General features: G+C 38.6%; 1 protein-coding gene across 1 annotated transcript in view; it reads right to left on the minus strand.

Annotated features, from left to right (window-relative positions):
* The window catches only part of SHROOM1 (shroom family member 1), a 48235-nt gene that overhangs the window by 9848 nt on the left and 19978 nt on the right, over nucleotides 1-18409 (minus strand). The window contains exons 2-4 of the mRNA XM_087709570.1: nucleotides 10608-13352; nucleotides 3708-3772; nucleotides 837-1403 (exon numbers count right to left, since the gene is read on the minus strand). Of these exons, the coding sequence (XP_087565696.1) occupies nucleotides 837-1403; nucleotides 3708-3772; nucleotides 10608-13202 (3227 nt within the window). The 5' untranslated portion in view covers nucleotides 13203-13352. The remainder of the gene's footprint in view (nucleotides 1-836; nucleotides 1404-3707; nucleotides 3773-10607; nucleotides 13353-18409) is intronic.

Consider the following 18409-nt stretch of genomic DNA (forward strand, 5'->3'; position numbering starts at 1 on the left):
ATATATTCTACTTTGACTGAATTTCAGGCCTTCCACGCACAAAGCCTGTGCTCTACTACTGAACTACGGTTCTTCCTTCAGGATAGTGTCACATATTTTAACAAATGCTGTATCGCTGATGTTCATGTAAAAACAAAAACAAAACTCCTGAAGAATCACAAATGCTTCAGTCAAATTTGTTAGCAGGAAAAGATGCTTCCAGACTCCTGATTCCCCCCCCCCTATATTAGATTAATGTGGCTCTCCATCGACTGTGCCTATGCTATTCATGCACCAATGTATTTTTCTCAGTTGCAAACCATCCACAGAGTTGTTAACATCCATTGTGCTGCACACATTTATCTCTACCCATACATCAGTGGTGGGTTTCAATTTTTTTTAGAACCTATTCTGTGGGTGTGGCCTATTTTGTGGGCATGGCTTGGCAGTTATGTGACCGGCAGGTATGGCCAACTTGACATCACTCATGCACACTCAGTCACATGACCACCACCCCCAAACCATGTGGCAATTTTTTTTGGATCTCCTATGAAAGGGGGGAGGGGAAAACCTCCCCAAAATAGACAACTGGAGGATTAAGGGCTGAAATTAGGGAGATCGGAGGAGGCAAGACAGAGGGGAATCCAGTAGAAAGGGGGAAAACTCCTGAGCTTGCCTCTGCTGACTGGTGGATTGTGCCGCTGGACCTCTCCAGCGGGCGGGGTGAGCGTGGAGCGACAGGGCGGAAGTTACTTCTGGGTCCATTTCACCATCCGGTTCTCCCGATCCGGTGCGAACCGACAGAAACCCACCACTGCCATACATTCAATTTAAAGTTCTGTGCTTCCCAAACTTACTCATTTGCTTGGGCAGATTGAATTCCCCCATTCCTTCTGTGAGTCCTCCCTATCACTGAAGTGTTCACAGGAAAGAGGCCTTCCATGAGATCATAAACAGTCTTTCTCGAGGGATGAGGCATAAGGATATCAACCAGAGAGCTGTCTTCCACAATAACGTCAACTGCAAGATGGCAATGCTTTTGATCCTGTTGAGATTTTGACTGATCTATGGTTAAAGCTGTATCTTGAAATGAAAACTGATGCTCCTGTTCATTTTGCGGAACTTTTAAATTTGCAAATTGTTGACTCAAATGTTGAGGTCCTTCACTGTCCAACAGGACTGTGCAATTGTCTGTTCTCGCTTCTGATTGATCTGATGCATCTTCTTCCTCTCTGTGCTGCCACTGGGTTTCCCCAGGATCACTGAACACTTCCAAGTTTTCACTTATTTCTTGCTTCAGCTGAGAATTCTTACTGTTTTCTTTGGAGAACAAAGACAATTCAACTTCTTGACCATGCGAATTCTCTAAGGATTTCTTATCATCTTCACTGTCTGCAGAATCGTCTTTCTCAGACACAGAGAAGCTAGAACAAAAAAGTAGAAACAGAATTATACAATTCTATACAGTCTTCTTTTTTTTAATCCTTTTTTAATGATACCTCTTATGAGCCAATGCACGGGCTGTGTTTACATGTGACAGTAAGCCACAATATACTTTGTTTAATTTTGGTTTAGGATATTGTATAAACCCAAATATTGTGGTTACATCCCCAGGCTTCTTTAGAGGTTATTTTTCCAAATTTAAAAAAAAAATCATTTTAGAGTTGCATTCTACTATAATCTCACTTACCGTAGTATATACATTTTATACTATAATAATAACTTTAAGAAATTAAATAGCTTTCCCCAGATGTTATTAATTTGGAAACAGTGTTGAATATTTCTTTGGAATATTTCTTTTTTCTTGTTTTCTATTTCCCATCCACCCAAACTTAATGCCATACATTTTTGAAGGGTGCAAAAATTCTGTATAATAGCACTATTGGAACATAATATCAAGTGCCATAAATGCTTCACATGTCTCAATCACGTCCTGTTAAGATTAGTATTTTTTCTCAAAAAACAATAACAACAATAGAAGTTAGTTATAAAAATTCATCTAAAGATATACTTGTATGAATTAATTTAATAGAACTCTTTTACATCAATTATCGAAGTGCAGAATCTGCATAGGAGGTATTTGATGGGACCTGTGTATCTCAAATGCCTTGTTACTATTTACTGACAACTAACAGTTTCACAGCCGAAATAGGCTTATCAAAACACTACTTTATTTTGTAAACAAGTTCACATGTTTAATTCCTTTATTATATTAAACATTATATTCAAAAACTGCTGAAATGCTGAAGTTAGAAGAACTCATTCAACAAAAGTCTTTTAGTTCCCATTCATTATTTTAAACACATTTCCTGATTTAGCTTTAGGCTTAGTAATAGTGGCTAATATTGCTTGGGCTGCAGTCACTTTACTAATATTTGTCTTTATAAATAAGTATGGGGATGGGGCGGCTGTTGCAAAAAAGGACATAGATGTCCTTTTTAGGTTTTAGTATGATAGGTATGGTTTAGTATGATAGGTATGGTTTAGTATGATAGGTATGGTTTAGTATAATAGTTATGCTCCTCTTTTTGATTCAGGTAAGTTGGAAACTTCATGAGCCACTAACCTCTAATGACTTATAGCATCTTTGACAAGGTTAATGCAGTTCATGAGCAAGGAAGCAAAAAGCACCCAGATTGCAAGAAGGATTTTTAATACTATCATTAGGGCTAAAGTACAGAATGTGGGGAAATTGTGATAGGAAACTTCAGCCCTCATTTATATATTATTGGATAATTTTAAATCTTTTCAGGCGTTCTGTAACCTAGGCTGAGTTGCTATTTATAAGTAACTCATGAACTCTGCCACCTGTTGAGTGTTCGTGTCTATAATTCCTCCCATTTTTTTCTCAGCCTTGTCACACTCTTCATAATCTCACCCAGGCCCTGCTGAAGTGATAGAATTTCTGTTTTCATTACTGCTATTTTGGCATAACAATGATTGGATTACTCTAAAAAACGCTATAGATCCCTACTGGAAAAATAACTCTACACTAATCAGCTTTTACCTGATAGTTATATTGCATTATCATGTGATTGCCTAATATGTATATTATCACACATTTAATATATTTTATAGTTAATTGCCCTGACCATTTTCTATGAAATGACAAGTTATACATTTAACAATTTTTTCAAGGCATTTTCTGCTATTGGCTCAATTTGGAAAATGTCCTTTTTGAAATACACAGTTTAAGCGTGTCTGGCAAAACACTGATTGTTTTGATTCCTTATGTGGAAAGACAGAGGGTAACATACAAGAAAGGTAAGAGGTTCTCCGTGTGGAACAAACCACTTTTTGATCATGCCAAGAGTCAACACTGGAGAGAGAGAGAGAAAACAGGAAATGTAAGAAAAGGAGAAAAATAAAAGAAGTAACTAAAAATGAAACAGCTGCAGGATGGGAAAGTACAAAGTTTTTTTAAAAAAAAATTAGATGATAGCAGAGGGAAAAGGATCCGGAAGATTCTTTTGGAAGAGAATGCAAAAATGATGTTCAGAGAATCACAGAAGTATATGCAATTACAGTACATTAATGAAAAGTATGAAAAAGAACTTTGGTGGAACGATACAGCGAAAAATTAGAACGAGGGGAAATGCATATGAAAATGCAAAAAAAAAAAATATTGCACCTTGCATAAAATGCACATGTTGGAAACTATGTTCATCTCTGCATATGAAAATTCTAATGAAGTCAATTGGCCAGATTTATTATATGATCCCATTTACCTGTGATGTGCATGTTCATGATCCTGAGATGATGAGGTTGAAAAAGCTGTAGATCTATAGTAATCCTAAAAAATAAAAATTATATAAGAAAGTTTCATCATTACAAAGCACTCATGTTGTTGTTGTTTAACTTTTAATCTAAACATGCTGATATAAAATAACACATTAGCAACAGGAAGTGAGGGTGTTTGGGGCCAAAGCATTGTACATAGTGACTCTGGTTAAAGAATGTAGATTACTAAGAATCCAAATAGACATGTTTTCATGGTTCAAAGGCAGAAACAAAGACTTTGATACCTACCAGACCCAGTGACATACCCAATAGGAGAACACCAGGCCAGCTGATTGCCAAGATAGGCTTAACTATAGATCTCTTTTGCCCTGCATGGTATTTCACTACTCTGCAAAGTATTTTACCCCTCATTATGAGTCAAACTGGCCACTAATACAACAATCACCCAAGAAATGCCAACCCTAGAAGGATTCCAGAGATTGTTTTATAATTTCTAAATTTAGCAAGTTACATTGAGTCACTGGTCTCTTGCACCTAAATGGGCCAATTGAAAGACCTCAAAGATTAAAGTTAAAGGTTCCCCTCACACATATGTACTAGTCGTTCCCGACTCTAAGGGGCGGTGCTCATCTCTGTTTCAAAGCCAAAAAGCCAGCACTGTCCAAAGACGTCTCCGTGGTCATGTGGCTGGCATGACTCAATGCCGAAGGCGCATGGAATGCTGTTATCTTCCCACCAAAGGTGATTCCTATTTTTCTACTTGTATTTTTTACATTCTTTCGAACTGCTAGGTTGGCAGAAGCTGGGACAAGTAATGGTCACTCCATTATGTGGTGCTAGGGATTCTTGCCCACCTTTCTGATCAACAAGCTCAGTGTCTTAGCCACTGAGCCACTGCATCCCCATCCTCAAAGATTAGACATCTTATAGAAAATGTTGATCAAAGTTTGAGGATGAGAATATTTATACCTAAGGGATGAAATGAGGGATTCTTGGTACTCTCTAGCTTTGGGGTTTTCCTTGAAGATATCTCATTACCAAACAATTGCCATTCATCAGTGTTGATGAATAACTGCAATGCTGAGAAAAAATATTTTTACAACTGATAAGAATGCAAGATAACAGGGGAAAAGGCTGACTGACTTATACTGAAGGGGTCCCTACAAGGGGATTGGAAGTGGCACTGGAAATTCATCTCACACAATAAAAACAGAAAATCCAAGCAGACTAAACATTTGCTCAGTCCCTGAGCTTACCAGAGAAACCACTGACTTATTGCCTAAATAGTGACCATATGGCATCATGCAACTTCGCTACAGGTTGTAAGTCCTCATCTTACAACCATTCATTTAGTGACCATTCAAAGTTACAATGGCACTGAAAAAAAGTGACTTAAGACTGCTTTCAAATACTTGGGCCACCTAATGAGAAGGATGGACTCGCTGGAGAAGAGCCTAATGCTGGGAAAGTTTGAGTGCAAAAGAAGAATGGGACAACAAAGAATGAGGTGGCTGGATGAAGTCACTGAAGCAGTAGACGTAAGCTTAAATGGACTCCAGAGGATGGAAGAGGACAGGAAGGCCTGGAGGAATGTTGTCCATGGGGTCATGATGGGTTGAACATGACTTTGCAATGAAGAAGAAGAAGAAGAAGAAGAAGAAGAAGAAGAAGAAGAAGAAGAAGAAGAAGAAGAAGAAGAAGAAGAAGAAGAAGAAGACGACGACTGTTTTACACATTTATAACTATTGCAGCATTCCCATGGTCACATGGGATCAAAATTTGGACAGTTCGCAACTGGCATGTATTTATAACAATGGCAGTGATTACCTTTTGTGACCTGATCAGCAAAGTCATTGTGGAAGTCAAATTCACTTGACAACTGTGTTACTAACTTAACAACTGCAGTGAGTCTTAACTACTTTGGCGCAAGAAAAGTTGTAAAGTGGAGAAAAACTCATCTAACATCTATCTTGCCTAGCAAGAGAAATAGTTGCTAAATAGGACTGCCTGTATTCAGAACCAAAGAGGGAAAGGTGCTCAGATCTGGTTTGGATGGGCTCACTCTGCCTGTTATCCTTAAAAAAGGAGCCAAGAAAAGATGTGGTTTCTCTAAGAAACAGCTAATTGGAATATTACATAACCGATTCCTTCTTGCTCCAGTCTGAGCACCTCTCCATCCATAAAATATGTTGTTGTGCAGCTACAACCAACAGCTCTCTTTCTTTTTCTCACATACACATATGCACACACACATGCACATGCAAGCATGCACACACACATGACCAATGAATTTTTTTCCACCTTTCATAACCATGCAAGAAAAAATATACTTGGGGAAGTGGGAAAGTCACTGCTACAAAGGGAAGCTACAACTTCCCTGTACTCTGTGTTATAATTCACCCAAAGTGTTACTTTGCTTTCTGATTTTCTTGCTACATGCTTAAGGTGACCAGACGTCCTGATTTTTGCGGGACAGTCACGATTTCTAACAATTTGTCCCATGTCCCGCAGCGTTTTTAAAAAGTCCCGATTTTCTGGCTTCATGTTGAAAGTGCAGTGGATTTACTTAAGAAATCCTAACCGGGACAAAACAAAAGACACCCTGTCTAACTCTAACCCCTCTCTATCTCTCAGTACATTCATTGAAGATATTAAAACGTTAAAGCAAGAAAATGGAAACACCCCCCCCCCCGCTCCTTTTACTTCCTTTTATAAGAAAAGATGACCCAGTACCATAGAGCTCCAGGAAATACTTTCGGTAGAGAAGTAGCTACTGTTCCTTCCTGGATTTCCCGGAGGGGAGGGGCACGGAGGTTGGAGGTCGGCTCGTGTGGGAAAAATGGTGGCAAGGTTTCTTTGAAAAATATTTCCCTGGGACTAATTTCACCGTTTTAATTTGCTTAGTTCTTTGTATTAACATCTACATCATTCTGGATTGACTTGGAGTGCCTGCCGGGTTTTTTTCTTTTATTTTTTAATGTATTTTAAAATAATATTTTATTTATTTTGCATAGGATTTTTTAAAATAGTTTTACTTCAATTTATTCTGTGTGGAATAGTTTGAAATGTTTTACTTCAATTTATTCTGTGTGGAATAGTTTGAAATGTTTTGCTTCAATTTATTCTGTGTGGATTCTATCCAAAATACAAAATACCAGCTGCAGTTATTCACTTAAGAACTGTGGCAAGAAAAGTGGTATAATGGGTTTAGTGACCAAAGTTACAATGGCATTGAAAAAAGTGACTGATGACCATTTTTCACACTTAGCGACCATTTTCACACTTAGCGACCGTTGCAGCATCCTCATGATCATGTGATCAAAATTTTGATGTTTGGCAACAGATTTGTATTTATGAATGTTTCAGTGTCCTGGAGTCATGTAATTGCCTTTTGTGACCTTTTGACAAAGTCAAATGATGAAACCAGATTGTCAGCCTCCGCTTTGCTACTGCTTCGGCTGCCATTGAAACGGGGAGGGGGGGCATGGTATTTGGGAGGGGAATCATTGCTGTGCTGGAGGAAGTTTCTATACGCTGAATTGACCACCTTACTGTGCATGTGGAGGAGGGGTGTTTCCCGCAAAGGCCAACGGTCCAGCATTCCATCCTGGTGATGCCTTTTGAAGTTATCTCACACCTGACATTTGGGGGAAATATGATTGGACTGTGCACGGGGATGCCAAGGAGAGGGGAATGAATTATACATTATATTATTAGCTTTCGCGCCTAATTAACCAGACTCAGCTTAGCTTTGCAACTGTTCATTTATAATTAGTAAAAGTACACTTGATTTCAATACAAATGGAGTCCAGTGGTTTTCTTTCCTGATTACTGAATGAAGTGATGCTGACACAGATGCACTTATTTTACTAACTTATCAGCTGCAGTTATTCACTTAAGAACAGTGGCAAGAAAGGTGGTATAATGGGTTTAGTGACCAAAGTTACAATGGCATTGAAAAAAGTGACTGATGACCATTTTCACACTTAGCGACCATTTTCACACTTAGCGACCATTGCAGCATCCTCATGGTCACGCGATCAAAATTTTGATGTTTGGCAACAGATTCATATTTATGATGGTTTCAGTGTCCTGGAATCATGTAATCGTCTTTTATGACCTTTTGACAAAGTCAAATGGGGAAACCAGATTCACTTATGTTACTAACTTATCAGCTGCAGTTATTCACTTAAGAACTGTGGCAAGAAAGGTGGTATAATGGGTTTAGTGACCAAAGTTACAATGGCATTGAAAAAAGTGACTGATGACCATTTTTCACACTTAGCGACCATTTTCACACTTAGCGACCGTTGCAGCACCCTCATGGTCACGTGATCAAAATTTTGATGTTTGGCAACAGTTACAATTTATATTTGTAAATTGTAGTTACGTTGAAATAAAAAAAATATTACAATACTATTTTTGCATATGAAAACTTTTGTTGCTCCGTATAAAATTTTTAATTAAAAATTAAAGGTGTCAAAGGTGTCCCTCTTTACCAATCTGAAAATCTGGTCACCTTATATATGCTCAAATACTAGATAGCCATGGTTTTAACTGGTCCAGTTGCAATCAGTAGACGTAACATTTTGGTTATCATATTTAATCAATGAAGCCAAATTATTAAGGCATTTCAAAATATTATTTAACTGTAAATTAAAATAAATAGACAGCAGAGTTTAAAAATAAGGGAACATTCATGAAATTCATAAATCCAATTTTTCTGTTTACCTCCACATAATTTTACCAAGAGAACAGGGACCTCTTTTCCCTCTAGTCTTTTAAAACAAATAGTTCAAGAGTTATCATCTGAAAAGATGTAAAGTTCTCATTCTCTGTAATATGAGAACTATCCCTCTCCTTAAATTCCATTTAAAAATGTAAAGTAGTCTTCTCCATCCATGCCCTCCAAATTAATTGGATCACAAGTTTCATCATTGTCGTCCCTCATGGATATATCTGGAGGGCATTGAGAAGGGTATATTATAGACTGGATCTCTAAGCCATGATTCAGAAACCCTAGGAATCAAGTATAATGATCCATTAACCTTTTCTCCCATTTTATTTATTATATTGCTATATGAATACTCTGCTATGGTTTGTTTTTTTTTAAATCATTTAAAAATAATTGCCCCACAGGTGCTTTTTCAGGAAGCAACTGGACTTTCTTGTTTTTTCTTTGAAGACATTTCACTTCTCATCCAAGAAGCTTCTTCAGCTCTGACAGGATAGTGGGGAATGGAAGGAAGAGACAACCATGACCTGGATGACTGAGAATCTCTACAGACATTTAAAACAAATAATAATAGAAAGTTTGTTATCAGCGAAATAGGTAACTGAAATCTCTTGAGCTGAAGAAATAGGTAATTGAAGTTTCGACACTAAGAAACATATATTTCTTGTTTAGTGTGGCAAAATAAATATGGAACATGAAAAAAAAATTTAAAAGGTAATTTAAAAAACAGTAAGGTTCAATTATTAATAAAGACAGAGAATTGTTCGTGGTCAGTAGGGTTTTTTTAAAGTCCAAAATCAAGTTGGGAAACATAAAGAAGAAGCAGATTTCATGGCAAACTATGGAACAATATCATATCTTCTATAGGCAGAAATCAGTTGAGCTTCAGTATCTGTATCGTGGCACATTACATGGTATTTGATCACCTTTAAACTCAAAACAAAACCTCTTAGTCAAAAATCACTACAGAAAATGGTAAACTTTGAAAGTAGTTTATCACCAATAAATTTCACATAAAAATCATTTGGCATGAAATGTAAAATATGGCTTCCAGCAAAAACACCCAATATAATTCACAGCAAAAATAATATTGTGTTGCCTCATTCAGGTTGTTCCCTTGGGGGGTGGGGAGGCGAGGAAGAAACAGAGTTAAAAGAAGTTGGAAGCCAAGGATGTCATTTAAGATATTTTTCCTCAGCCCTTAAGGACTTATGGAGTAAGATTGTCCAGGTTCCTTCTATGTCATCCTGTAAGATCTTCTCTATCATAGTGCCTGCCCAATGGAACAGCATTCACCCTGAAGGTCCAGATGGCCCTTATATCTTGGCCTTTTATAAGGCATTAAAAATCTGATGTTTCCACAGACATTTGTCTGTTCTTATGCTTCATCAACTGAAACGCTTTTTATAATCTAGTTTATGTTATATTATTATAAACACAATATTCTGTGTACATTTTTGTGTGTTGTGATTTCTTTCCTTTTTTCCTTTTTTTCTTTTTCTTTAATCCTGTCTGTCACAAAAACGTATTGCTGTGAAATGGATGATTACATACATTGTTTAAACAATAAATAAATAGAACATAAGAAATCACAATTTTACGTGACATGGGAGACCTTAGCCAAAACAATTCTATGTCTAAGATAAAGAGGAAGGTATTACTTAGTCTCTCATTCTTTGTAAATTCAGCTCTTTAAAAAAAAACCACCTATCATGACAACTCTACCAGTAATCTATTAACTATTTTATGACATTACAGAATTGGGAAAGGAAGAATAAAAATATTATAGAAAGTTAATGTTTAAGTCACAGTGATTTCAATGAGAGAGAAATTAGTTCAGATATTTTCTCTTTCTTTCTGCTTAATTATTAATGCCCAAACACACTGAAGTTCAATTGACATCATTGGAATTACAGTACAAGTGAGGTAATTTTTCAGATTATGAAATTTATTCTTCAAGGTCATGCTAGAAATAAATGTGACAATGAAGCATAAGTCATGCTTTCCTCCCTGATATTTTTTTCATTCAGTGATCTCTTCAATATATTGCCTTTACACAGATGAAATTCAGGCTCGTGTGTATTATAGCATACTAAAAGAAAGAGAAAATTATCACCAGAAGTAAATTACGTATTAATAGCTTCATAACTACCTGAACAGGAGAAGGAACTGATTGGGATCTCTCTCGAACTCTGCTGGAAACAGAATCTGAGTGAAGAAAACTTTGAGCAGGTACATATTTGCTGTTACAGCTTTCTTCACTGATAGCAGGCTGTGCTTTTAAATTCAACAGCTCAGTCTCTAGTGATCTGACCGTACATCTATCAGTTGTGGTGGTTGTACAGGTTAAAGTAGGGAAGGTAGAAGGTGGTTCATGAATTTTCCCAGAAGCAGGGAACGGAAAGAACATATTCTGTGACTTCCTAATGGTACCAGGATTGGAAGTGTGGTCTTCTGGAGGCCTCTTTGAACTCAGAATTCTGAGTTGGGAAGTCTGCTGTGACCAGCTCTTTGCCATGGCAGGCTGTTGCCCAATCTTTCGTTCCATGTACTCTAGGAGTGCATTATGTTGCAATTGCTTCAGTTCAGCTTTTGAAATGGCCCTGCCTTGATTTTCCAGAGCTTTACTTCTGATTATTGTTATTCCCTGTCCGGTAATTTCATCAGACCGGGATCTTGCCTTTTTCTGTCCCCATGATATGTTTTGATCCTTCTGATCATCCAATTGGTTGAGTTTATCAGGTTCAGAATAAGACATCTTCTTTTGTTCCTTGGTTGCCCTTTTCCTGGCCCCAATTCGAACAGTCTGTGGCTTTTTAAATTCCCAGTCGGCATAAGTATTTTCCTGTGGCTTTGTTGGAGGAATTGATTTGGAGTCCTCATTTGTACTAGTTAATGAAAATGACCTTAGATGTTGAATAGATGGCCTTGAAGAAGGCTTCTCTTTTAGCCGAACAGGTAAGCTCATCTGTAAATCCTTCCTCTTAAAAGATGTCTCCCTTAGGACTTTCTGTTGGGCAAATTTAAGTTTTTCTCGGTAGTCATTCTTGAACTTTTCATCCAAGGAACCTTCATTCTTGTTGGCAACATCATCCACGTGGCTGTTTCTGTCTTTTGGCCTTATTCCTGGTTCAGCCAAGCCTGACTGATTGTTCTTTGGAGATTTCATCAAAAACTCTTCATGTTCTTGATCCTGATTTTTATGATTCATAAGGCTGGAATTTCTCCCACCAGAGAGATAATAAAGCAAAGGAGTTGTCTTTCTATTTATCTTGATATTGGCAGACTCATTCTGGGGTTGACTTTCAGCCTTTGAAAATGGCAATTTGGGAAAACCAAAAGGCTTGAGCATTTCCTCCTCTTTAGGATATGCTAAAAGGCTTGTGCTACTGGTTGTATCCTCCTCTGCTTTTCCAGGGCTGCTGAATGATTGAGAAACAACTTCCTCTGTAGCATAGTCGAAATAAGATCCTGAATGCGATGTCTCATAAATCTTACCGTAAGTTGTTTCGGTAGGAGCCAAAGCTTGAGATGGCAGGTTCTGGATTTTTAAAGGCTGCTGCCAAATGCTTCCGCTGTTCCCTTCCTCAGAACAGAAAGTGCAATCCTTATCTTCAGAGATATTAATTATTCTCGGTGTAACTTCATTAGGAACAGAGTTGTCAGCATGTTTTAAACTTTTACTGCTCTTGCATATGCTGTGATCGAAACCTGAATAATAATCCAGAGGTCCGTAAAGCTGCCCCTCCTGTTTCATGAGTACTGCTGCCCTCCCTGTAAAATCTGCTTCTCCAAAGTGTGGCTTATATACACTGGCACAATACTGTTTGTTCTCCAGTGGATCATTAACAGGTTTGTACTTGGTCTGCAGTGAAAGAGAAGGCTTATCCCTCGTTGCTTCTGGAAATTTATGAGCATGAATTGCATTCTGAGCAGTCAACATCTCCTGGCTCTTCTTGGCCAAAAAGCCAGATTTTGATTTTTCTTGAAGGATAGAATGCTTGGTGGAAGAGGTAGTACTATTCTTTGTAGTATTCAGGTTAGCAGAATACCAAGCAACGTCCTTTTCCACGACTGGACTTTTGTTCTGAGAAAATGAGAGCCAACAGTCATTACAGCAATTTGGTAGGGTGTGCAAAGGAAGCCCTGGGTTGCCCTCTTTCACAAAGGCTTCTCCTTGAACATTATGGCTACAGCAAATTCCAGCATGAGTTTCATCCACATTTTGATTAGTTTCAGAGTGGTCTACTTGAGCTGTTGGGGATGGCAGATGAGAAAACAGAGGTGAGAGCCTGGTCAATGGTGATGCAGTTTGGTATAACATCTCAAGAGTTGGCTTGTTTCCATATGATTTGATATATGTAGGACTGTCCAACCTAGGGCAATTGGCTTTTCTCACTATCTTGTTTTCATACATCTGTCCATCTTCAAAATGTCTTGCACCGGGATTACAAATATTTCCTATATATCCTGAATCCATATATGGCATTTGCTTTAGAGGAAGCAAATCATGTTCCCCAGAGCCTAATGACATAGGGGCGTCTGGCAGATTTGAGCTCCCTGAGAAAGAACTGTATGCAGAATCTGTTTTTCCAGAAATGTGCATATATTGGTCTGTGCCAGGAAGAGGGGTCTCTGGTGAGAAAATGTGAACAGTGTTAGGTGAGACCAACGGTGACAAGAGCTCAGCTATTTCTCTGACTTCTCCAGGGGGCCATTTTGTCACTTCATTGTCAGAGGAAGACATTTTGTATTACGAATCAGTCTGGTCTTCCAGAAAAAAAGCAATCTGAAGAGATCTCTGGTCTTATTGCCAGGAATGCACATATTGGAACATATTTCTTTGGAGAAAGTTTCACCCGTCAGCTTCACCTCTCATGAGAAGAGGAGATAGATGCTAGAAAAGAAAAAAGAGAGAATTAAAACACATCTAGTACATGTTTGTTTTTTCTAGCTAATCATTAAGATGATAAACCCAGCAAATATTTATCAACCAAAATGTTTTAAACACCCAGTACCGAATCTTATAAAGAAAATAATCTATCTCTCTTAGTATAATTTTAAAGAATTGCTCTTATGATTGAATATATCTGCGAATCAGTGGTGCACAATTATTAATATTCTATACTTATACTTTGTGAAATCATTGTGGTATTGTTTTTTGGTATATTTTATAGATATCACTTATTGGAATTTCATAATTTCAGTAATTAATATTATAGTTTTTATAATAATCATATTACGCATATTTTATCCAGAGGTGGGTTCCTTTCGGTTCAGCCCGGTTCAGCTGAACCGGTAGTGGCTTGCTAGCCTGAGTCGCAGAATTGGCAGCAACCCAGGCTGGCTGTGCCCCTGAACTGTTTCCCGGTCACTGCCACCATTGTCACCATCTCTTTTTTTAGTTCTGCACATGCCCAGAACAATTTCAATTGAACTGTGCATGTGCACGCAGCACGCAGCCAGCACATGTGCAAAACACGAGCGAACTGGCAGTAACGCCGGCTGAAATCCATCCCTGATTTCATCACATATATTGTACTTTTTAACCAATACAACAACCAAATATCTGATAGCAAATATTAGGAGTAATAGCACTGAAGCTGTAATTATGAATCCTATTGTCTCATGAATTATATTTACATGTGCGTTGACGTTAGAAGAGGAGATCATGTTAACTTTTCTCCTCTGTTACATGAATATATTTGCTTTACAAATTATCTGTCCAGTGGTCAACAGCTGGCTGATTGTGACACAGCAAAAGTTGTCACATTTATTCACTCCTCCCCCACTTATACTTTTATCCAGAAGCATTTCATCGGTTAGCCTTTAAAAAAAAATTCAAATTATTTTCATGGGAATATTTTTATCTGCTTTTGCCACTGCTGTGTAAAATGTGAACAGATTTTGTTTCAGCCATATGTTATTGGTCAATAATACAATTCCTCCCTGAAACTCTTCTCGGTCAGAGAAAAAACAAGGTTGGGTTGTTTTCACAGGCTTCTGTTTGATTGATAATTTTCTAATTTCCTGGTTCCTCATTCTGGAATTTGACTCTTGTTCAGACTTTGGTCACTTAGAAACTGCCAAGCCCTTGTGCAATTTTCTTCTTCCCACCTTCTCTCAGCAGAACCTTCCCTCATTTTTTTTTCCATTTGTTGTCCTTGTGCCAAGAAGTCTTTACTGTCTCTGGACATATTTGAGGGTGAAACTGCAAATGAAGGATCCCACTTGACCTCCAGCTCTGAAGACACCATAGCAAATATTAACCAGAGGTGGGCTTCAAAACTTTCAGCAAATGGTTCTCTGCCCGGTTGCTGGGTGGGCATGGCCATGGTGGGCGTGGCCTAGTCAGCCTCCTGCACCACAGCGGGGGCCCAATTTTCGCCTTCCCCAGGCTCCAGAAGCTTTCCTTGAGCCTCTGAGAAGGTGCAAACTGCTTCCCCCAGGCTCCAGAGGCCCTCCGGAGGCCAGAAACAGTCCCGTTTCTAGCTTGCCAGAACTTCCGGGATGCCCGTTCCCCCCCCTTCCCCAAGCTTCCATGCAGGCCCTGTACTTACCTTGCATCCAAAATGGGAGACTCCTGGAAAGGGAGAGGTGGGTGGGGCCAGCCAGCGGTGGGATTTGGAGGTTCTCCGAATTGGCCATAATGTTAGCTATGGGTTCTCCCAAACCTGGGCGAACCCGTAGCAGCTCACCCCTGATATTAACCTTCTGTGGTTATATCTTAAATAGTAGGATTGTCTCTTTAGTTTTTCTAATACTATATGAATTTGAAGATATTTTAAATTTAGCTAATGATCTTTATTACTACATAATACTTAGTAAAAAGGAAAAGAGTTTGCATATGAAAATGCCTTGGAAGGTTATCCTCATAATTCCTGTGCACCAGCAGGAAACTTTAAACCATTAAAAAAATTATATTAGTCCAAAGAAGTGAACTCATGGTCTTTAATTTTTAGACAAAAAATTAGCATGTAAATCAAACCTTAAATAATTAAAAAAAACCTACCACCCAGCACATAACCAATGAATTTTTGAAGCTTTTTCTGAAATAAGCCGTGCAACTAACAGCAGAACTTACTAAATGTATGAATCAAAGAAAAGATTATCAGGGGGGGGGGGGGAATTACAGCTGTATTTCAAATACTTTGGATTCTTGTCAGTGCTGGGACATTCGAATTCAATCCTCATCACATGCGTTTAACTATTTTAAATGATACTAAAGCCAGCATAGCTGATACTGCTTAGCAAGTCCACTGAAATAGCCTTTTACCTCAGAGAAGAATAATGGTATGTTTATCCTAGTCTGATCCAAGGTTATTTTCTAGCGTGGCGGTTTGGATTCTGTTTAATCGTTGAAGGAATCCTGGCAGTGAATTGCTAAGGTCTCTTTGCTGCCAAAATAAGAAATATGCTTAAAAAGAATGCAAAGAAACCACCTGAGTACCACCACAGTTCTGATTATCATGCCACATAAGTCACATTGCTAAGGCTCCAGAGAGTCACACTGGTTTTGTGACCTTATTGAGAATGAAGACTTTCCACACCAGAATTCACTGCCAACATGTAGCTATTACAATATTGGAAAGATACTATTTTTACGAATCTAAATCAGGCTACACAGTAGAAGGCAAGATTTTATCTCAGGTTCAAGCTCCATGATCAGTTAGGATAGTAATGAACTTTTATTTTCCTGTCCTATGTTTGGGTTTAGACCCCAGGAGGATCTCAATGCATGCTGAGTAAATAGTTTCTAATCCAGTTAGATAAACTAAGACTCGTATTTAAAGAATCATGAATCATTCTCCAGTCTTCACTGCCACATCAAAGAGTTAGCTAAAGTTAAGTGCATGTCTTCATTGGCAACATGTGTAAAGCACTTGAGCCACTTAATTTTCTCCACCTGGAAGAGGAAAAAAATCTGGCAATTTCCTTCATGGACTATGGAAAGGCAACCAGATAAAATGTCAGAAATCCCAAGAGTTCTGTTGAATCACAGAACAGTAGATGGCTGCACTCCTGACATTCTCAGAGAACTGCAAAATTAAACAAAAATATAAGAGCATATGTTGGAAATGGCTTAAAACTCACATTTGGGGTGCAAAGATTAAAATCCCATATGATCTTGGAAGTGACACCTGAGCCCTTCAAAAATTAATTAAATTTAATTTGGGGGTCCATGTATCTCTGTTCATTCACATTTATGGCCATATGTTGTTGGAGTGATAACTTTTTCTTCCATAATTCTGAACATTTTTATAATAATCATGACTTTTATAATGATCAGTGCAGTGGTGGGATTCAAAATTTTTATTACCGGTTCTGTGGGCGTGGCTTGGTGGACATAGTGTGGCATGGCAGGAGAAAGATACTGTAAAATCTCAATTCCCTCCCCACTCCAGGAGAAGGTACTGCAAAATCCCCATTTCCTCCCAATCAGCTGGGACTTGGGAGGCAGAGAATAGATGGGGGCGGGGCCAGTCAGAGGTGGTATTTACCGGTTCTCCGAACTACTCAAAATTTCTGCTGCTGGTTCTCAGAACTGGTCAGAACCTGTTGAATACTGCCTCTGGATCAGTGGTTAAAGTACTGCAAACATTAAAGCTTTGAGTTCCAATCACCTATTAGGCATAGAAGTCTCTCCCCAAGCCCTAGCCTGAAAAAGTCTTGAAGGAACGTTCTGTCAAGTCACTCCTGTCAAGAAAACTATATGAAAGCCAAGGTGGCGCAGTGGTTAGAGTGCAGTACTGCAGGCCACTCAGCTGACCTGCTATCTGCAGTTCAGCGGTTCAAATCTCCCCGGCTCAAAGATGATTCAGCCTTCCATCCTTCCGAGGTGGGTGAAATGAGGACCCAGGCTGTGGGGGCAATATGCTGACTCTGTAAATCGCTTAGAGAGGGCTGAAAGCTCTATGAAGCGGTATATAAGTCTAACTGCTATTGCTATGATCCTGTCCATAACGTTGACATGAGTCAAGATTGACTCAAAGGCACAAACACACATTCACATACAGACATGTAAACAACATATAAAAAGGCAAAAAGAATATACCTTCCTGAATTTGGAATTGCCCTCTGGCTGTTGCTAGAATATTTGCCCATACAAGAGCAAATCACATATCACTAAAACCTATGTCATTTACCAGCCAATTGTAAAACCTTTTGCCCCATCTTGTTTTCATTTCGACCAACTGAGTAGCAAGTCAGTAGCAATAAAGAAGCAAAGCATGGGAGAAATGTGCCAGAATTAAGCATCTTTCTTCAGTTGTTGAAGGAGGGCTAAAGAAACAACTACCTGATGCAGAGCAGTCAGATTTTATTTATTCATTGCATTGCTCCATCCAGTTTGCAGATGCTGGCAACCAGATCACGTGGGGTTTCTAAACAACAGGGATTGCTCCAAGTATAACACAACTCATTATTCCTGTTCCAAAGACAGTACGGAAAAAGGAACGAGGCATGAAAAATAACCAAAGAGGGTAGAGAGTTAGTTATTGGACGCAATGTTTTTTTGGAGAAATTGTATCTGGAATATAGTACAAAATTCACCTAATGATCATGAGGCTAAAGAATTCAGACTTTACTGTTTAAATGGTCTACAGATCTCACAAAGATTATTGTTAATCTTTGCCAGAATCAAGTTACTTTCATAGCCCCAGGAGGGTGCATTGGAAAGGTACACATACTTTTAATATTTTAGTATATTTGTCCCAGGTTTGGACAGAAGGTTACTAGGTCAATGGGTATACATTTCTGGGGGCTCTGATGCGTGACCCGTCAAAACCGCACTCGACTAAACCGCGCCTGATTAAACCGCGTTGCTGACGTCATCAACAGGGCGACAACAGCCAGCGCGGAGAAAGAAGGGCGCTTTAAATAGCGCTTTAAAAGCAAGCCGATTCAACTTAAGGTAAGGGTTAGGGTTAGGGTTAGGGTTAGGGTTAGGGTTAG

The sequence above is a fragment of the Thamnophis sirtalis genome, unplaced genomic scaffold, assembly GCF_051295495.1.
Source record: "Thamnophis sirtalis isolate CommonGarterSnake01/CBP01778 unplaced genomic scaffold, rThaSir2_p1.2 scaffold_3, whole genome shotgun sequence".
NCBI classification, from domain to species: Eukaryota; Metazoa; Chordata; class Lepidosauria; order Squamata; family Natricidae; genus Thamnophis; species Thamnophis sirtalis.